At 35.7% G+C, this 22,311-nt stretch overlaps 3 protein-coding genes across 3 annotated transcripts; 1 reads left to right on the top strand and 2 right to left on the bottom strand.

Annotated features, from left to right (window-relative positions):
• Window positions 1–9,936: 9,936 nt before the first annotated feature.
• Window positions 9,937–11,138, top strand: LOC139096989 (leucine-rich alpha-2-glycoprotein-like). The gene is made up of 2 exons (XM_070648754.1): window positions 9,937–10,071; window positions 10,473–11,138. The coding sequence occupies exons 1-2, from the start codon at window positions 10,052–10,054 to the stop codon at window positions 11,101–11,103; spliced, it is 651 nt and encodes a 216-aa protein (XP_070504855.1). The 5' UTR covers window positions 9,937–10,051; the 3' UTR covers window positions 11,104–11,138.
• Window positions 11,139–11,870: 732 nt separating this feature from the next.
• Window positions 11,871–13,568, bottom strand: LOC139096919 (uncharacterized protein MCAP_0864-like). The gene is made up of 2 exons (XM_070648673.1): window positions 13,549–13,568; window positions 11,871–13,476 (listed from the first exon to the last, which is right to left on the bottom strand). Exons 1-2 carry the CDS (start codon window positions 13,566–13,568, stop codon window positions 11,871–11,873), a joined length of 1,626 nt encoding a protein of 541 aa, XP_070504774.1.
• Window positions 13,569–17,776: 4,208 nt separating this feature from the next.
• On the bottom strand, window positions 17,777–20,598 carry LOC139096917 (transmembrane protease serine 9-like). Its single transcript, XM_070648672.1, has 8 exons — window positions 20,469–20,598; window positions 20,351–20,385; window positions 20,086–20,201; window positions 19,735–20,024; window positions 19,563–19,645; window positions 19,414–19,487; window positions 18,574–19,182; window positions 17,777–18,492 (listed from the first exon to the last, which is right to left on the bottom strand). Exons 1-8 carry the CDS (start codon window positions 20,550–20,552, stop codon window positions 17,777–17,779), a joined length of 2,007 nt encoding a protein of 668 aa, XP_070504773.1. The 5' UTR covers window positions 20,553–20,598.
• Window positions 20,599–22,311: the final 1,713 nt, after the last annotated feature.

Genomic DNA, 22,311 nt, shown 5'->3' with positions numbered 1-22,311 from the left:
CAGATTGAGACAGACAAGAGGTAAGGGGCCGATCACTTATTACGTTCCGAGAGAGGGGGAGGGGATTCAAACAATACAATTGTTATTCTATAACGTAATAATTGAACGGTCCCTAATCAAAACATCGAGAAATAATCATGATTGTGAATAGAAACATGAGTCCTATTGATCAAATGTTAATCGAAAATGTGTTAATAAAGAGATTCCTGGATATTTCTGCTAGTTTCTTTTTGTGTTGATCTGCCTTCCTCTTGTGCCTTTTTCAACTGCTTTTAATTACATTTATTTGTTCCTTAAGATTTTGACGAATACTACTTTTTGCCACTTGTTATTCGACTTTTCTGCCTCTCAGAGATTTCAGAAATGAAAGATACAGGCATGTACACCGGATAAAAGTCACTGTTTGGACACCTGATGTGTCAAACTCGACTCAACATCGTATGAAATTCGATTTGAATTGGCTTTCCTTAATAGAACAAATCAATTAATCAATCTAAAAACCGGCAACATGCGAACCTTTCACGATACAAGATTTAAAGCGAATCTTGAATCAAGTCAGAGTCATGCCTGCGTCGAACCGATTTTGGATCAATTAACCGACTTGAGCTATTCAGATAATTGTTCATGTTTAAAGCAGTTTAAATCATGTTTAAAGCAGGGTTGGTAGGACTTTGGATTCCGAACTCAAAAAGTCCAAAAAGTTCGGACTCTACTTTGGAGTCCTGCCAACTCTGGTTTAAAGCATGAAACATTATGAGCCCGAATGTGATAGGCAACAATTACTCTAGATATGAACTTGATATTTGTGGACTTTGATGACTAAAGCTCAATTTATTACAAACAGAGTTTGAACTTGGATTTTGCATGAAAAAGTCGTCTTAACTCCATACGAAAGTATGAAGTTCATGCTCCACGGACCTCTTGAGCATGCTCCTCTCAAAGAACAAGATTAGAATTCGGATGAATGGACAAATGGACAAAACTAGACCATTTGTTCATATACACTCTGTATGTGCTAATTGATGAGTAATCTAAATTCAGATGAATCTGCCTTGTTTATTCTAGATAAGTCTACACAAGTGTACAGTTGCGTACTCAATTTTTGCTATAAATGATGAGATTTAGCCAATTTCTGTAAGTTTTATTGACAATAATATCCAATAACTTAATTAATTTAAGAATATTTCGCAGGATATCTTTACTCTTATTTGCTGTACATGCAAATGGTCAAGAAACAATCACAGCCACGTGTTATTTCTATAATTTCACAAATCCGCATCCATTTGTGCAAGGATGTAACGGCCACTGCAAAATCAATGAAAAATTCAATAAAATTGAAAAATTTCAATTAAAATTCGATTCCAAAAATGAGACAGAACACGTGGAAGCATTATTGTTTCTTCATAGCAACATTTCCCATATTCCTGGCGGAATCGACATCTACTTCCCAAGTCTAAAAGCCTTGATAGTTCATAGTTCCGAACTAACAACAATCACGTCATCGGACATTAAAAATTTGACAAATTTGGAGTTTTTGAACCTAAAAAACAATAAAATTGAAGTTTTGGAAGAAAATTTATTCAAATTCAACTCAAAATTGAGTCACATTATAATGACTCAAAATTATATTCAGTCTATACATCCAACTACATTTTGTGGACTCAGTAGTCTATCTACATTAGATCTGAGTAATAATATATGCTGTGATAATTCAGCATTTAATCAAAGTCAAGTCCAGGAATTGTTAGAAGCTGTCAAATCAGTCTGCTGGAATAAAACAACGGAACCGGTCAATTGCCCCTCAGATACAGAAGATATGGACACAGATCATGGTGAAAACATCAAGTTTGACGACTTCAATGACTTTTTCAATCGATTACTTAACGGCAACGTCAGTCCGGTCGAAATCATCACAGCAATTAATTCATTGACAATAATAATAATTATTATTATATTAATCATGTGCTGCATCTGCAAGACCAAACCAAAACCACGCCCAAGACGTCTAAAATCAATGAAAATTGATCACTTAACCCACGAAATGATCAAAATTAATGAATTTCCAAAACCTGTCAAATCAGAAGAATCGGAAGTAAAAGTTGAGGACGAGGATCTTTATGCTGATCTTTCTGATGTTGGATGTGGCAATAAGGATGATCAGGAAAGGAGTTTAGACGTTGATGATGCTGTGATTTATGCAGAGGTCAACAAGTAGTGATTCATTTGTTACGTAACGTGGAAAATTTGGCATTCATTTTGAATTGGCCATCCTCAACCCTTTCACTTTCCATCATTCTCTCTTGCACTTTTAAGGGGGATTGGGGGTCAGAACCATTCTTCTTCCATCTTTCTCCTTCCTCCTTTCTGTTTGGAGAGTTTAGGGGTTAACCTCCTCCACCCTTCCAACCTTCCACTCTTCAGTCTTTCCACCCTTCCCCACCCTTCTCTACCCCTCCATCCTTTCCCACCCTTCGACACTCTCCAACACCTTTACATACCCTTCTACTCTTCCCCAAAAGGCATTGACACACGTTTCATCCGGATTAAAGGATTCTTCATCTTCATACAAAAATTTCATCCGGATGAAAGATTGTATGGGCCGGATGAAAGAGGATGAAGAGTGTCAATGCCTTGCTTCCCCACCATTCCCCACCTTTCCACTTTTAACTCTTCCCCACCCTTTCAACCTTCCACCATTCCACCCATCCGCACATCCCAACCCTTTCACCTTTTCTCCAAAGGGGTTTGGGGATTAACCTCCCATCTTTAAGAGGGAATTAGGGTTCAACCCACTTTCCTCATCCACCCTTCCACCCTTCCACCCTTAAGGATTTTGTCAACCCACACCTCCTCTCCCTAAAAGCGTTACGTAATAAATCAACAGCCCCAATCCTGGGTTAATCATCAGTTGTATTTTCAAATATTTAGTCATTATGAGTAATGTTGTTATTGAATAATAGCTTTGTACGATATTGTATTAATGTGTACACGTTGTTCGCTTTATTGTTGCTTTTGCCTGTGACTTAGTAACATTCATAAGCTTCATTTGGTTCATATTTTGCTCTATTTGATCTTTTTTAAACTATAAAGCGATGATCTTAAAATTGTAAGTTTAATTATTTTCAATTTTTTGAATAAAGAAAAGTTTGGAAATTACTTACTTACTTTCTTGGAGAAGGCGCACGAGGGTTTACTGTCGGATTTAGAGTTCGTCGGAAGCTGGATTTGTCTTTAGATAACTTTTACCAGTTTCTAATATCCAAACACCTTTAAATCGTTGTTGACACAGTAATCCTATGACAGGTTGTGTTCGGAAATTAAGTATCGTTAAAAATAGGGTTTTTAAGCTTCTTTTGCCCCAACTAAATTTATATTATAATTATGATTAAAATTGTAAACAACAGAGACGTATTCAGGGAGTCAACTCCTTAAACCGCTTCAGAAAGGGGAAGAGAAGGGAGAAGATGATGATAATATGTTCCTTCATTTAATCCATGATAAAAGTCGAAACAGGGATGGGGAAGGGAGAAGGGCACAGGAGGTTGAAGCGTGGAAGAGGGATTGGGTTGATCCCTAAACTCTCCTTTAAAAGGTTAAAGAGGGAGAAGAGTGGAATGCGGAGAAGAAAAGGTTAGAAGAGGAAGGAGATTAACCTTAACACCTGACCTAAAAAACTCCTCTAAAAGGAGGGATTTGCAAGAAGAGTTGACGAGGGAGGACAACGAAGGATGGAAGAGTGAGGGGGTTGACTCCAAAACCCTTCTTAAAGGAAGCATTAGGAGATAGGATGAAAATAGGAGTGGTTGACCCAAAAAACCCCATCCTAAAGGGACAAAGAGGGAAAAGGATGGAAGAGAGGAAGGTTGCAATAGTTGAAGAGAGGAAATCACATCAATTTGACTCCTAAAGCACTCCAAAATGGGGAAAGGAGGAAGAAGAGTGGAAGGTTAGCCAAGTGGTCAACTCCCCTCTAAATACGCCCCTCCTACAAGCCTTACAAAAATACCGAACAGTCACTATTAATAGTTTAATGAACTACAATTTGACTATTTTTCCCACAGATTCATCACATTATTGCTCATCACAACTTCAAAAACAGAACCAGTCAGCATTAATTGCTCATATACTGAAAATCCATCAATTTCTCGATGTGATGTTAAAGATGCTTTAAAAATTTATTACGAAGACCAAGAAGTAATCATCCAAAATGCAGAAAACCGCACAAATTTGACAGCATTTGTTGTTGAGCAGAAGATTGTCAATTATTTCCCTCAAGGAATTGACAAATATTTTCCAAATTTAAAAGCTCTTCAGGTCACAAATTCAAAACTTAAGAAAATTTCATCAAAGAATCTCCAAAAGTTGACAGGACTGGATCATCTTGATCTTAGTTACAACGACATCGAAATTTTGGACGAAAATTTGTTCAAATTTAACAAAAAATTGACAAAAATTTACCTCAACAATAATAAAATTAAGGAAATCGACCCGACAGCATTTGATGGGGTTTTGGGTATTACTGACTTGGGACTTGACGGCAACATCTGTTGTTCCAGCACAGCTAGCAATAATCATGATGTTAAGCTATTAATCAGCAATTTAAGAACCAAATGTTGGAGTGAATTGATGGACGTCAGGAAGTTCATCTTAGGACTCTCAAAAACAGACCAGGACATCAAAATATTCCATAAATTCATGAATATGTCTATCCTTAACATGATAGAACGATTGTGTCATTCACATTCATCATCGGAATCTATCCATGACAAGCTCAGCATGTGCTATCATCATAACTCCAAAAACTCACAATCTGAGCTCATCAACGACTCGTCATTCATGAATGTATTGACAGTCATCAACACAATCCTATTAATCATAATTACAACAACAATTCTAACCTCAAAATGTTGCAGAACTTCCCAAAATACCCAAAATCCAACTGAAACATCCAACAAAATTAATGAAGAAATTGGCAAAACATCCAAAAATATCTCAAAATCAATGGAACAGCTGGAAAAGAATTATCATGAATGTGATGAACAATATGAAGAAATTACAGAAGCTGCATGTCATGAACAGTACTCTCAGGTGTTTAATGCTGATGGATGTGAGGCTGTTTACTGTGAAAGTGAGGAACTGTACTCGGAAGTTGGGTTTTTGGGAGAAGGCACGAAGGAAGTGCAAGGGAGGGAATGTGAAGAAAATAATGGGCAAGTGATTTATCAGGAAATAATTAAGAGATCAAATGAGTGGATATGACGTAACGCTTAGCAACACCTCCCACCCTTCTTCCTCTCCATCTCACCGTAAAGCTTTGTTCCAAAATCATATTTTGTATCCTGTAATTCAATTATTATTAACTAGTGTATCGGGAGCGCCCGTGGCGCCCATATTCAGATTTTTCAGCTTTACACGGCTTCACAAAATGGCTTCACATGGCTTCCGTTCTTGTATCAGCAAAGGAATTAGGTGTTTATAATATAGACAGTTGCAATACTCCTAAGTGAATGACCCCCGAATTATGATGAATTTCATAAAAATTATTAAACTATATATTTTTTTAGTTACTCATAATTGTATTATTCATAAGTAAATCACAAATAAATGTTTAGAGAATTTGGAAAGTCAAATTAATTAAGCTTCAAGTTTGACTGATAGAACATCATAAAGAAAGCATTAAATTGTGATTTAAATTTGTTAAAATGATGAATATTATAAAAATGTGAGTAAAATAAAGTAATTGATTTTTTTTTCGAATACAATCTGCGCTGTAGTTCCTTTAAATTTACTTGCTTCGATGGTCAATCGTGATCCATGATTTTCCTTAGACATTTCCTAAAGCTAGCTCAATCGCTGGCTCCCGTTTGCCAATTATCGATAACAAATGCCATGCAGTTTCTATCAGCTATAGCAGTGTTGAACAAATTTTTTATTTTTTCGGCAGACCTTGGTGGTAAGCCACGTTCAAAACCGCACACGACATACGGTTCATTGAATTTTCAAGAATTTTTCGCGGCACATAGGTTGTCTACAACTGACCAACAGTTTATTTTGGCATTAGAATCACTCTTTTGATAACATAACTGACTGTAAGAAAGTAGGACTGCCATTTTGACAATGCACAGGCGTACAGTCTTAGGTTCTACTCTAATACTCGTCCAAGAATAGTGGCTTTTGGACTATTTGATGAAACCTAAAAGACGAACAGTGTGCTCTAAAGAGCAGAGTAAGCTGAGAGCAACGCTTATTAGCATGTTATGAGAGTATGCTTAAGGTTAGCAAGCTCTCGAGAGCATGCTCTTTGTCTGTTAGGGGAATCTAAACTTTTTTGTACCATGCCACACTTTATTGGCAAGTCAAGAACAAAATCGCACATTGCATTCAGTTCATGGCAATTTAAAAACATTTTAGTGGTTCATTAGAGTGCTGCGTCACACAGTTTGAGCATTATTGTCTATGAATCATCTCATAACCTCAAACATATCTCTAAATACTATTGTTTTTGCTTTATTTTCAGAATTATTATTTTTGGGTCTATTATGATGTCCACTAATTGTGAAGATACATTTTTACATGCTTTATGTTGCAACATATATAAAACAGCCGTAAACCAGACCGATACATGCTGTATTATTAAAAACGGTTTACCTTCTGATCATAATGACACTCTAAGCATTGAGAATGAGCCATGCTGTGATATCGAGAATTCAAATGATCGTCAAGCTAGAAGCAGATCGATTTTAGATGACATATACAACATTAACACTTTAAACAATGGATTTGAAGGATTTTATAAATTTTTGGAATTGACCAAAACAATCACAAAAGATGCGATGCCAAAAATATCAGTTGAAATTAACTTTAATTACCAAAATGGAAACAATGACGATGAATATGAGAAGTTCATGAACAGAACTAACGAATTAATGACGAAATTTGCTGAAATATACGGTCTAAATCCAGTAGCTTCTACGTCGACTGCATCAACATTAGCTGTGACTTCAGATCAGCCATCAGATCCAACTCATCAAACCTCAACTGAATCAGATACAATTGTGGATTCAAACTTGTCATCGGATCCGACAACAAAAATTCTTCTTGGATGTATTTTGGTGCTTCTAGTGACTCTTAGTGTCATTGCTGGTTGGTGGCTGTTCAAGAGGATTTCATCAAGCAACACAAGCCTTTCAGGTCAGCAAAATGACTGTGCAGAACCAGAATATGAATACATTAGACACGATCAAGGCAATAATATCCCAAATATTCATTTTTCATCGATATTTCCATCAAATTTCAGTCCATCAGTTCCTCAAGAAGAATCTAATTTAGAAGGTCATGACACAGTTGATGATGAGAATCAGGTTGTTGCCTTAAATGACTTCTATTCGGAAATTCCTGGTGCAAATAGGAATGAAGTCGTGGAAAATGGTGGAGAAATGTCAAATTTGTATTCTGTGCCACATTCGTAATGGATTTTTGGACATTTTTATGTAGTTTTATCCTATAATCTCTAACTGACAATGAGCATGCTCACTTAAATGAGCGGTATACTCAATAAGCATGCTCATTGTCTTTTCGGAATTCTTATTGTAATCAACAAAATATTTACTAAAATAAAGAACAATTTACTCCAAAAAAGAAGGTTGTTTGACTAGCTTTGTTGTAATATTGGTAGGCTTATCCGGAAGGCACAAGGAAAAGAGCCACGAAAGGCACTGGTCACAGACCAGATAAGATGAAATCCAGTCTTAGATCAAAGTTAAGTTAGCCTGGGATTGAATTTCCTGCGTCATGTGCTTTTAGGGTTAGTAGATAGATTTTAGAAATCATACATACAGCAGTGTGTGTCGCGGGAAGCTTAGTTTGACAATTTTTATAACAAGTTATTAAAAAGTTAAGCTTGCATTGCTCAATGAGAAGCAACTGATGTTTAAGCTTTGTACTAAACCCACCATTGATAACCGAACTCTGTCCTGGAATAAGGGCGTTAAAGTAAAAAGTAAAAGGCAATCCATTACACCTCTTTTGAAGTGTCGCAACATCGCAATCAGACTAAGGATGTTAAGGTTTACAAGCAACCATTTCCGAACTCTGCATGTCCAGAGGAAACAACATAAGCAGATCTATCAAGATTCCATCTAACAACCTGTCGCATAATATCTGCAGAGCCGTGTCTCATCATATGACCAATCCAGCTTCATTGCTTTTTTGTGTATATCATCGTCTATGAGCTAACTCATTTGCACAACTTCATATTCATTTATTTACATTTTTATGATTATTCATAGTTATTTTCCCAAAAGTCACTTTTTAACTTGATTTTGCATGCTAATTCATAAAATATCATTTTTTTCTGTGCTTTAAAAGCATCAATTTTATTTCTCGTTAATTCATTTTAAATTCACACCCTTAAGTTGGTAACAGCAATTTTAATTGGAAAAATTAATCAAAATGTTGTTTAAATTGTAAGTAAAAATTATCTAGATTATTTATGGTTGTAATCGAATAGGACAAGATGGTTAATCGATCAAAAATTAGTTAATAAGGTAGTTTGACTTGGTGACGGATTTAGTTTATGTCAGATTAGCATGACTAAGTACAGCACCTTTACTATGACTTAATGGTACAGCATATTTAAATCGCAGAGCTTCCAGCTCATGCATTATAGCACCAAGTCTGAGTAACGATGCTGGAACTTAGTTAAAGTTATGATAGAGTTATGTTAATTTGACTTAGATCGATTCCAATAACAAGTTAGAGTCACGATGGCCTAGTGTCGGATTAAGGATCGATTAACAGACTCATGATATTCGGGAAAATAGCTTAAAAATTGAAAATTTTCTAATTTTAATATATTTTAGAGTATTTCTATTAATCATCAAAGTGATCCACAGTCAAATGCTCTATGAACCAACACTTATACACCAAATGTGCTGCCTCATGAGTAGCAATCAGCGTTACAACAGTCAAATGTGCTGTATGTTTAGGAACGTCTACATACCACCTTATTATGCTGACTGTTGCTATTTTATGAATGCATCTGAACATCAACTAAATTCAAGTTATATAAAGGATGTAATTTTCCATCAAAATGGACCAAATTCAGTGAATTTTATAGATCCCTCAAAATTCCTGGAAAAGGCCAAAACAGCCATAAATGAGGAAAATTATCAAAATATTTTCAACATTAATTCCACAAATAATAACACAAGTTATGAGAACTTCCGTCAAGACATTGAATTAATGATGATTAAGCTTAGGAATGAATCGCCGCCTGAAACCCCAAATAATTATTTGGTCATCGCCCTAATATGCATAATTGTGTGCCTGCTCATAATTGTTGGATTAATGGCACTCATCATCATATTATCAAGAAATCAACCCCAAAATGCAATAGAAAATCATGGATATGGAATTGTTTATGCTCAAAACTCATCAAATGTACCAAATATTGACCAAAATATCCCGGAAAATGAATACAGTGTAATTCATCCAAAATGTGATGCTTCAAATCAGACACCCAATGATGTATACACTCCACAGACTGATGATGACGAGGACTTCTATCCTGAGATTGATGAACACTTACAGAATGATGAAGATAAGGATGACGTGCCGAGTGCACCAATTTATTCAGTAGTTGTGAAGTAGAACGAAAGGTTTAGGAAGTGAAGATTGTTGCCTGAATAGCAGATGCCAGTTAATATTCAGTTTCAACCCAGCATGACCAACTAAAATTCAACCCTAATTTCACCTCTGCCTATTTACTTTCAACCAATATTCTCCCAATTCAATTTGCTTTTAAAGTAATTCAAACTATCTATTATTATGTTATTATTACTCCAACTGCGTACAATTTACGTGACATTTTGCTGATTTTTTTTCGTTTTCTTTTCATTAATAAATTTTGCTTCACTTTAGTCATTTGTTGATTCTCAAACCTATCAGACTGTACTTTTTTAAGCTTAAATAAAAGTAATCAGCAGAATTAAAAGCCAAAAATTATACTAAATTGTTGTTATTTGATTGAAGCAGTTAGATTCTTGGAATTATGGACATAAAAATTAAATTGTGAGTATTGAAATTAAGGTTTGGAAGTGATCATTCATGTTTGGATATTGATATTGATTTAGTGACGTCCAAACATTTCCTATGTAACTTAGTAAGAACTCGTCGATGGATTTCCAATGGGGTTTCTAGAAAAACTCAAAGTAACTGCCTTAACAGTTGCCTTATCAGTTGTGATCCATGATCTCCCACAGGAGTCACCTAAAGCTGGCTCAATCGCTGGTTTCCACCTGCTAATTTCTGATGCCAAGCGCAATATTATCTCTGACGGAAACCCTAATTTGACATGTGCGATACAAATACCTTCCGTCTTCCACATGGAAGCTCAATTCCTACATATTCTCACATTCCATTCCAAAAACATTAATTTGTCACGTAAAAATTTACTTTATTTCTCATTTCAGCTTCATTCTTTCACTTGTTGCTGCTCTTTGTCACTCACAACGTGTCGAGCTTGTTTGCGATGTAACGGAAATGTCATTTGGTGACATGACAAATCTTCCAACATGCATCATAGCTGGTGATTTTAAAATACTCACACAAAATACGCACATTTTCGTACGTGACTTACAAAAACTTTCAAAAATTCGCGGACTTGTGGCTAAAAATAAAGAAATTTTATATTTACCGCCTGGAAATGAGCATCACGTTTGGTACACAAAAGCAGCAGTCATTACAGACTCAAAATTGAGAAAAATTACGTCCGATAATTTAATGAGCTTTAAACATTTGGAATATTTGGACATGAGTCATAATGAAATTGACATTTTAGGTCCAAATTTATTCCAATTTAATCCAAATTTGAGGACATTAATCCTTGATGGAAATAAAATTCAAATTATTGACTCGACAATCTTTAAGGAAATGCCAAGTCTTGTCTATTTAGGATTGAATGACAATGGCTGCATCTCTAAGGTCACTGACAATTGTAATGAAATTTTGGATGCTACGGAATTTATTGGAACTGACTGTTGGGATGAAAAATTGGAAATGTTGAAGGAATCTATGGAAAATCAATGTAAAGTGAATTATTAATAAAGCTATGGAAGTGGTGGGAGATCTGTAGGCGAGGCTTAGCATCAAGGTTTAAAGGTTGTCCACCACTGAACTAAGGCATCATTTAATTAATGTTTGGAATTGTTAATGTAAAAGGGAAGGGGACGGAAGGAGGATGGAGAGAGAAGACATGGATGTAGGTGCCTGACCCTGCCTCTCCCTACCCTCTTGACCATTCCTCTTCCTACACTCTCCATACCCTCTCCCTACCCTCTCCCTACCATCTCCTTACCTTCTCCCAACCCTCTCCCTACCCTCTTGACTCTTCTTCTATCCACCTTCTTGACCCTTCTTCTCTCACCTCCCCCAAAGGGTTAAGTAATAAGTCAGTGATGGTCAACCTTTGTGTCGTGTCACACTAGTGTGTCGACCATTTTTTTTTGTGGAAATGCCATAAACTGTAGGGCGTGATTGATTCTGATCGAAGCTTACCATCAACCTGTGCCGTCAAAATAAAGGTTGTCCACCGCTGTAATAAGTGAACGACCCCAAAGACAAAAGCCCTATTTTTAACAAATTTATTGCAGATTTTGTTCCTTACAATTTTAATAAAATACACAAAAAAATTAAAAAAAGTCCTCGTATTATTGATCGAGAGACTTAAGCGCATTTTTGTCCAAGCGATCAGTATTTGATTAATAAGTCACTTCCAGATCTGCAAAACGAGATCCAGTAGGACTTAAGTCACTTGCTGGTAGTAAAAAAATTTCAAAAATGCGGTTAAAAATAAATGATTATAATTGATTTCAGATTTCAGAATACAGTGGATTATGAGCAGAACCTCCCTTATTTCTCTTCCTACGAACAACATTCGATTCCATTTCGTGATCATCCTTTGGCCATAAGCAATAAATTATAAGAAAATTACAAAAATTTATAATTATGACTGTAAAAATAAGTGCAATATTTAAATATTTTGATCGTGACTGAACATGCTCATTCTCCATCGTACGCAACTCTAAATCATCAATCTTATCTAATTTAGACTTGATGCTCATCATGAGTCGTTCAATTATTAAGTCATGATTTGTTGTCGTTGAATTTGAATCATCAATTTCTGTCACATCCTTTAAAGTCTTGTTCATCGTTGTGTTTCCGTCTAACTCATCAATTAAGGCATTAAGCAGCATTGGAAGTAGTTTATCTGATCTTGTCAGATTATTGAGTCCAATTTGTTGATGATCTTCAATTTTATTGTCATTTTTGGATGATTCAGCTGTAAGGTCGTTGATCTTCTTTGTTAATGCATTGGATTGATCCTTCATCTGCTGATCCACATCGACTTTGAATCGGCTAATGTCGTTCCTAATGTTGCTCAAACTGATGTTATTATTGCTAGACATGTCTCTAATTACAGCTAAATCAGCATCATGCTTGAAAATCTTCATCTCAATATCGACTATCTTTGCATTTGCACTTCCAACATCCTTATCAAGAGCAATCGTTTTATTCAATATTCCAGTGTATTTAGTGTCTATAGCCTGAGTTTTGGATGAACAACTTTTGGCATTTTCTGTAACTTCTGTCCTTAAATTGGCTATCAATGCTGGACATGACTTTAATTGTTGGACATCATTCCTCAGTTCATTTATAGATGTGTTGACTTGATTTAGTGACAATTTATGCTGATTTGTTGAATTTCTTTGAATTGAGTCAAATTTTTCAGTCAGATTTATAAGGCTGGTCTCAATAGCAGTCAGTCTATCACCTTCAGCAGTCAGTTCCCAAGTAGATTTCCTTAATTCTTGTAGATTCATGTTTAGAGCATATGCGGTAGCCGAGCATTCGATTTTCAACACTTCGATCATATTATCCAAATCAGGCTGACTACGTGCTGATCCGGAATAGCAGACATTCTTCTCAAGTGTAAGAACAGTTAAATGTGCTTTAGTTTTGGCAAAAGTTGGCTCAATTGTGCTGATTCGATTGTTATTAAGGTCGACTGTCTTAATATAGTAATTATATCGAAATAAGTCAGATTCTAGATATTTGATGTTGTTATGACTCAAACCCAAATGCCTTAAATTCCTGAATTCGTTCAAATTATCAGCTGTGATTTTGGTTAAACTAGAATTGATAATTTCCAGTGCTTGTAGGTATTTAAATGTGCTTACAATGCCTTTCGGTAGATACCGAATTTGCTGATTTCTGACTGTAAATGCTCTGGTTGTTTCGTATCCCTTTACATTTCCGATGACAATAGTGACGTTTTCCTTAAAAATTTCCAGGTTTTTAACAATGTTACAGCTTGATATATTGCCGCAAAATAAGAACTTTTGATAACCATAATCACAATCAACAGCGATTTCTTCCGCTTGACTGCATGATGTAATGAGTAGAAGCAAGAACAGCCTTAATAAAATAATGGAATTAGACTCAATTAAGTCATTTGATAAATTTAAAATTTAAAATAATTTAACTTACAATTTCCAAAATAAAGTCATCTTGACCACCAGACTGTGACCTGTTTCAACTTTGATTCTTTTTATAATGTTCACACATTAGATCCAGTAACTTGTTTATATAGCTTGCTTTACAAATTCATTATTCATATTTGATGTGAGTAAGCCTTCATATAATTTAATAATTTTTGATGATTTATCACTTTTAGGATTTTCATTCCTTGGAGTTACTAGCTCGAGTGGCATTTTGTAGCAATGACAGCTATGTGGCAGCCTTCACACTGCCTTGCCATGTATAAAGCTACCACAAGGGGTGTAGGACATTTGCCTACTGACACTTGCCCACTGGTACATAAGCCCACCGGTACATAAGCCCACCGGTACATATGCCCACTGGTACATATGCCCACCGGTACACCTTATGGTTGACATATAATTGCCTTGTGATTGCCATGTGACCACCGTCAACAAAAGAACTTTGCCGCGTGCTTTCGACTGCCATTTGCTAACCACAGATACTGTTGATGCCGCTCAGGTAGCTTACAGAATCTCGGCATTAATCATGGCTGACTGCTATTGAGACCAGCCTTATAAATCTGAATGACAAATGTGACTCAATTCAAAGAAATTCAACAAATCAGCATAAATTATCACTAAATCAAGTCAACACATCTATAAAGGAACTGAGCAATGATGTCCAACAGTTAAAATCATGTCCAGCATTAGTAGCCAATTTAGCAGCGAAAAAGCGGCAATGGTCAAGTGGTTAGAGCGTCGGACTACCGTTCTAACGACCCGGGTTCAATCCCAGGGAAAGTCTAGTTGGATTCGGATGCTTTTTCGCTGTTCTAGTCACACCGACTCGATTTGTGTGATTCGCGACACACAAATTGTGGCTAGGTACGTTGCATTGATCCTGGGTCATGCAGCGTGCAGAGTTGGGGAAAGCAAAAAAACGTCCATACGGACAAAACCAGTCATCACGACAAAAAACCGTCTTCACGACAAAAATCACCATCTTCAATGTTCATCGCATCGAAATCAATAATCATTATGTAAAAATCAGAATTAAGTTGTAATAGCCTGTGGCTAGTTCTCTTAAAATTGAAATGTAACTCATGAAATACAGAAATAAAATATAACGTTTAAAAAAAAAAAAAATTAGTAGCCAATTTAAGGACAGAAGTTACAGAAAATGTCAAAATTAGTTCATCCAAATATCAGGCTATAGAAGCTAAATACACTGGAATATTGAATAAAACGATTGATCTTGCTAAGGATGTTGGAAGTGCAAATGCAAAGATTGTCGATATTGAGAAGAAGATGGTCAAGCATGATGCTGATTTAGCTGTAATTAGAGACATGTCTAGCAATAATAGCAAAAGTTTGAGCAACATTAGGAACGACATTAGCGCATTCAAAGTCGATGTGGATCAGCAGATGAAGGATCAATCCGTAGAATTAACAAAGAAGATCAACGACCTTACAGCTGAATCATCCAAAAATGACAATAAAATTGAAGATCATCAACAAATTGGACTCAATAATCTGACAAGATCAGATAAACTACTTCCAATGCTGCTTAATGCCTTAATTGATGAGTTAGACGGAAACACAACGATGAACAAGACTTTAAAGGATGTGACAGAAATTGATGATTCAAATTCAACGACAACAAATCATGACTTAATAATTGAACGACTCATGATGAGCATCAAGTCTAAATTAGATAAGATTGATGATTTAGAGTTGCGTACGATGAACAATGAGCATGTTCAGTCACGATCAAAATATTTAAATATTGCACTTATTTTTACAGTCATAATTATAAGTATTTGTAATTTTCTTATAATTTATTGCTTATGGCCAAAGGATGATCATGAAATGGAATCGAATGTTGTTCGTAGGAAGAGAAATAAGGGAGGTTCTGCTCATAATCCACTGTATTCTGAAATCCAATTATAATCATTTGTTATTTTTTGTGTATTTTATTGAAATTGTAAGGAACAAAATCTGCAATCGTCCCTAGATGAACAACTCCTATCAAATGTGTCATTAATTAAAATATATTTAGTTAAACTTTGATATTAAAATAAATGAAATGTGCTTTAAATTCTTATTGTAAGTAGATTAACTAAGGTTTCCCACCGCTGATTCATATTATTTAAATTTCTCATTGAATATTTCAATTTTTTAAAGACGAAGATCTTCAAATCTCCCAAAATTCAACGAAAATGACGCATACAAGGTGAATTTTCTGGATTTTTAATTTACTGGGGGCCGTTCACTTATTAAGCTCGCTATAGGGTTCGACAATTGCATGCAAGTATGCGCAAACTTATTTACTTCCTTGACTGGGGCCAACGAGGGCCTATTGCAGTGCGTAGGGAATGCCTGTAGACAGCTCTATCCTTCGAAACCATCTGTCAGTTCGGGATATCAACGTCCTTTTCAACATATCCAATCCAGGCACACTTGCATGCAATTTTCATACCCTAGGTCGCTACTCTTAAGGGGTGTAAGGGCTCCAAAAATTCAATTTTATGTCGTAACTTAATAAGGGCACAACCATCATTTATGGTTAATTTCTTCTATTTCCATTCATTAAGGTGAATGTCAAGTCAAAGGAAAACACAATAATGGCAGTAAGTGATGGGAAATTAAGCCAAACATCATCAACTGGATTTAGACAAAAAGGTGGATTTGCTGCAATTGTTCCTAGAAAATTTTAAAATAGTTTAGGGATTGTTCACTTAAGTAACATGAAAATTGACTTTTTTGACCCCTCAACCCCTCATCCCCCATATCAAAACCAATTATGGATCCCTTCTAGATCCCTCATTAACTGCCTAAGAGCTTGACGTACCCTAATAGACAAAGAGACAGCTTTTACATACCTTAACTGTCTTTATGTATCATGAGAGCATGCTCTTTGCCTGTCAGGGGTAATAAGTGATATTTTAGTGAATTTTATCATTTTTCTGTCAATTATGACTAAGCATTAAGTAGGAACAAGCAAATAAAAGCTGTATTTTATTGAAAATATGTAAATGTATTAAAATTGATGATAATGATTAGTTCCACTGAGATTCATAGGACGGTAATAAAGCGATTGAACACGTTTCTGTTCCTGGTCAGATCGGCTACTTCTGCTTGTTTCTTGTGTTGTTGCTCTGCTTTGTTCTCTATGGTTATACGCCCACAGTGCTTGCATATTCATGTAACATTATTCTGATGTGTGCTTATTTACTTACTTCTTTGACTGGGGAGCACAAGAGCCCATTGCCGCGCGTAGGGAATGTCTAAAGACAGCTCTATCCTTCGAAACCTTCTGCCAGTTCGGGATATTAAGGACTCTAACGTCCTTTTCAACACATCCAATCCAGGAATTCTTCGGTGATGAGCAATCCATGAATTCTGATGTGTAAGTACAAACATATGGACGCTAGAGCTGTCCATAGACGTTCTGTGATGGGTCCTGGTATGCCTGATCCAAGGAAGTAAAATAAATGATTTATGCATACAAGGAAATTGGTCTACAAAATGATTCACAAGCTGAAAATAAGATGAAGTCAGATGATGTGTCAGTGGAGGGTAGGGGGTAGTCGTGATGATGACGGGGTATTAGCAATTGAAATCATGAATCCAAAATTAAACTACAATACTTAATTTCCTATTACTACACATTAGACTGTCATTGTTGATTTATTCATTCTGCTTATTCATCATGTGCTATCTGTTCCCAAAATATGATGATTTGCTGACTAATAATCCTCAAAAAGTGTGAATATTCAAAATTTTTATGATTGTGTGTGAATATTTACATATATCCCGAAATTTTATTTCTGAATTTCTTGAATTACAATTCAACTTTAAGTGAAATAGCCACAGACCATTATAAACTAATTAAGATATAATAAATGAAGGTGGTTTTGTCGTGACGGTTTATGACCCAGAATATATCAATTCAACGTCAATGCATAGCCACAATTTGTATGTCGCAAATCACACAAACCGAGTTGGAGTAACTAGAACAGCGAGAAAGAATTTAATAGGGTTTGACAAATATGCGCATACATGTGCATACATGCGCATATAATGCATACAAATGCATACAATCTCATAAATGAAAATGGAAAGTGAAAATCATATTTTTTTACAGTTTTTCATCCTAATTTAATTAAAATTTCCCAAAAAAATTCATTGCGTATGCACGCATATGCGCATACAGTTTTGACGAACCCTAGAATTTAACTAAACGATCTCTGATTTTGAAACCAGGAAACTGAAGGTCTATACCATTGCATTCTCTCATTAACTTCAAACTGCGTGAAATGAGACCTTTCATTTACTGTAGTTGTCTCAATTGTTGGTTTAATATACTTTTGGGCTCTTCCTGGAAATCTAGAAGGAGTTTTAGCAGTTGTTGTTGTTGTTACTTCTTCAACTTCATCTTCTGTGTTATCTGCAGCCGCTCTGACATCTAATTCTGAACTCAAATCAGTTTTACTTGGGTCCTTGAAATGAATGGTTTCATCTTCTGTAGTTGACTCGACTGTTGGCTCAACTGTTGTTGTCGTTTTTGGTTTTGACGTTGTTGGCTTTCTCCATGGTCGTGTTGAGGCTCGAATTTGTGTTGTTCTTGGTGTTGTTCTTGGTGTTACTTTTGCTGTTGTATCAGGTTCTTGACTGCCTTGTTCATCTTGTCCACCTTCACCATTTTCACCTTCACCATTTCCATCTTCACCATTTCCATCTCCACCATTTCCACCTTCACCATTTTCATCTTGATCATTTCCATCATTAGCTTCCGTAACTACAGCTGGTGTTGTTACAACTCTTCGAGATGTTGTTGTAGATCTTGTCGTTGTTCTTGGTGTTGTCGTTGGTCTAGGCCTCGGTGTTGTTGTTGTAACTGGTTCAGGTTTTCTTCTAGTTCCAAGAGTTGTGACTTTCAAGTCTCCATCTGTGAATGAAAATTAATGACTGAAATAACGTCGAAAGGTAAAAATTCCAGATATGGTGTCTAATAATTAACTTTTTATACTTTCATAGTTAATCCAGTCATAAAATTTAGTAACTTCTGTAAAAACAGCATATTTATTGACATCGCATTCATAAACAGTTGATAAAGATGATGAAACGATTCCTCGAAGGTAAGTACGCCCATTATGTTTAACATAAACTCCACTTCCACTGTCACCGTCACACACACCCCTTCCATCTTTTGTACCACCACAAAATGTCCTTGGACTGATAAGATGTCGATGATCTTCACCTTCGCTGCATTTATGGTAATCAATGAGTGGAATTTCAAGGATCTTTGCCACATCTTCAATTCCTTTATTTTCACTTCTTCCGAAACCAATTACAACGCCACTAGAATTGCTTGCAACTGAAGATTCTGGTTGTGCTAAGCATATAGGCTGAATATAGTTATTAAATGTTATTTCACTATCCAGTTCAAGAATAGCAATGTCAGCATCAAATGTTTGAACATTTATATTCCAATCTGGATGAATATTAATTGATTTTACAGCAAATGTCACACGTCCAATTTCATATCTAGATGAAAGATTATGAACTCCAAGTAAAACTTTAATATCGCCAGCTCGATGTTCGTGACTCTCGTGCTTTCCTTTTACACAATGAGCAGCTAAAATTAGAAAATTCAAAATTACTAAACAGTTCAATTTAGTTTGTTCTTCGTTGTTCAGTCATCGGTCGTCATCGGTCGTCATTCGGTCGTCATCGGTTGTCATCGGTCGTCATCGGTCGTCATCGGTAGCCATCGGTAGTCATCGGTCGTCATTCGGTCTTCATCGATCGTCATTCGGTCGCCATTGGTAGTCATCGGTCGTTATCGGTCGTCATTCGGTATAATAACCTGTAACGACTCTTTTATTAGAGATTACTGTTGCACCACATTGGTATTCTCGATTGTGAATGATCGCTGCATGCCTGTCAATATGAATGGAAGTAAGTAAGTTAAAACACAAAATATTTTAAAGCATAGAAATTAAAAATGCTACAAACCAAGGATATCTTCCACGTTTAACATAAGCCCCTCCAATCATAGTTTGACGTCCAATTTTTGGTTGACCACAATTCATTCCATCCTTTTGAAACAAAAGAAATGTTGAAGAATTTAGTTAACAAGCAAAGTTAATCAGCACTAAAAGGACATTGTGGAATCTTGGATAGTTACTGTTGATGTTCTCATTGTATCATCTCCATTTCCTTCATCAGCTTCCGTAACAACAGCTGGTATTGTTACAACTCTTCTAGTTGTTGTTGTATATCTTGTCGTTTGTCTAGGCCTTGGTGTTGTTCCGAGTGGACGAGCAGTTGTCGACTCACCAACTGTAATAATTTCTATACTTCCTGTATCTTCATTGAATGATGGCTTTGGTTCTGGTTTTTCAATGAATACATGACTAATATTTGGAACTTTGGAGTGAATCCAATCGTAGAAGCATGGAACTCTTAAGAAGACAGCTACAATTTGGTGTATAAAGTTAGTTCTGGTTAGGGAATAGTGAATCCAAAGACTACTTACATGCTGTGTTTGTCTCAGTTTCAACGCATTCATCTTCGTCCGTAAAGGTCACAATACCCTGAAGATATGGAATACCTTCGACAAGATTTGTTACTGGACTTCCTGCATCACCCTTGCTAATTTATTCAAAATAAAGGAACGGTTAAAACAAGTCGGTTAATCGATACAAAATCCGACAACAGATTGGAATGACTTGGACTGTGACCAGGACCAAGTCAGAGTCGTGTCGGATTTCGAATCGAATTAATTAATTTAACTAATTTACCATGTCTTTTCACCACTTAAGCCTCGCCCACAAACCTGAAATAATTAGAATTGTCATCAATAAAGGAAGCAATTGGAAGTTACGTCCAAACTACAAGCTTTATTAAGGATTAACTCACATGAACATCCGCGTTGAGTTTTTTAAGATGTGATGGATCGATGCTCTTGACACATTCTTCATGCGACAGTAAAATCATTTCCATCCTTTTTTTGACCTTTGATCCTCCACCTGTGGATGAAAGTTATTGTTACTTGGTGTTCCTTGATATCGACACTAAGTGCATCTAAAGGTATCAAGGGATATTTCGTGTAAATTTTTACCAAATCCAATTGTACTCCAGTATTCTCCACTTGCTGCCTCTTGACATCGTTCGGGCTCAGCCAATCGAAGTACATTGATGAACTCAGATCTCCTTGGTGGCCATTTAAGCTTAATAATTGCAATATCATATTGATACCTTTTATCATAATGTATTTTATTGTATTTCTCATGAATAATGACTTCTTTTGGGAATATATCAGCTGTTGTGTCATATATCTCGTCACTAACATCTTCACCAATTCTTATTTTGATTGCTTCTCTCAGTTTTCTTAAAGATAAATGTTCTAAATACCTAATCCTATCAAAGCAATGAGCAGCTGTAATAATGAAAAGTGTACATAAAGGTCAGTAAAAATTAAGAGGACTTAGTCGTTCGAAAATTCAGTGTCAGAAATGTGATGTAATTGGCTTTTTTCTCTTTTCCTGGATATTTAGGAAAATATTAAAATAGTTTATCTTGTATAGTTCAAAAAAACGAACATTTTGATGTATAATATCTTAAATAAAACACTATAATTAAGCCAAAATTTGCAAAACAAACTCGATTTCTGACACTGAAAATTTGTTACTTAATCTGAGTTTTTCGACAAAAATGCTTCTAATTTTATAAATAATGAGTTCTAAGGTACAAAAATTAGTCGTACTAGTTCATTTTTCATTGTTGTACATTGTAAAATATCAAAAGTTAGCCTAAAACCTCTTTAAAGTACTTAAATTAATGATTTTTTGTAAATACGTTAAGAAATTCTGGTCTGATCCCTTATGACATATCATATGACTTACCTGTTAAGACATGAAAATCATCAATCAACGTTCCGATGCATCGCTCTTTGTTAACATCAAGCTGAACCAACCATGGTGGTCCATCATGTTGAACTTGGGCATGTTGAAAATCTAGAATTTAATTCTTAATTAACAATATTTCATAAATTGTCATTTAACTTACATGCAGGCTTATATACACAAATTTGAATAATAAAAGTAATAAAAAAATATTTTAACATTTTTTTAAAACTCAATTTAAGTTACTGTCAGTTAGCGATGCACAATCAAAATGAACTCTTACTCATTATTTGAATTTTTATTTAATCAAATATGACAAAAGTGTTTGAATATTGAAACGGGATTCCCCCACCAAGATAGACTTTCTTAAGTTCAACAAGCACTCTCTGAGAGCCAAAAGGATAGGTTCACTTATGACGTAACTCGATTCTTGGTTCTCGGTCCTCAATTCACATAAAAGTGATAAGTTATCCGATCTCTTGCCTATTGATTTACTTGTACCTACTCTGCAGCAGTGTGTCGAAGTGGCTAATGAATTAGTACTTCGGCTCATAATTATTGCAACACCGATCTAGTGATCATGAGTTCGAGGCACACTGCCTTTATTCGACACATGTCCTTTTTTCGAATCATATGTAGTAAAAAAGCAGCTCACAGCCTCCCTTTGAAGGAGGCATCCTCCCCGCACCCTCACTCGTTAAACAATCATTAGCCGCAAATCGCCCTAGCGCAGCTCTGGATCTTAAAGATCTGAATAATTAAAAGGTTTTTTTACTCTGCAGCAAGTGAGGCTGCTTACTGCAACTATACTCCGACCTGGAGCCTAGGTTATTACAAAAGGCCTTCCATTTGACTCT

Source organism: Chironomus tepperi, unplaced genomic scaffold (assembly GCF_022539635.2).
Source record: "Chironomus tepperi strain 1889 unplaced genomic scaffold, CSIRO-AGI_Ctep_v1 contig_409, whole genome shotgun sequence".
Classification (NCBI taxonomy): domain Eukaryota; kingdom Metazoa; phylum Arthropoda; class Insecta; order Diptera; family Chironomidae; genus Chironomus; species Chironomus tepperi.
Note: the sequence above shows the minus strand (reverse complement) of the source record. Positions and strands in the feature narration are given on the sequence as shown.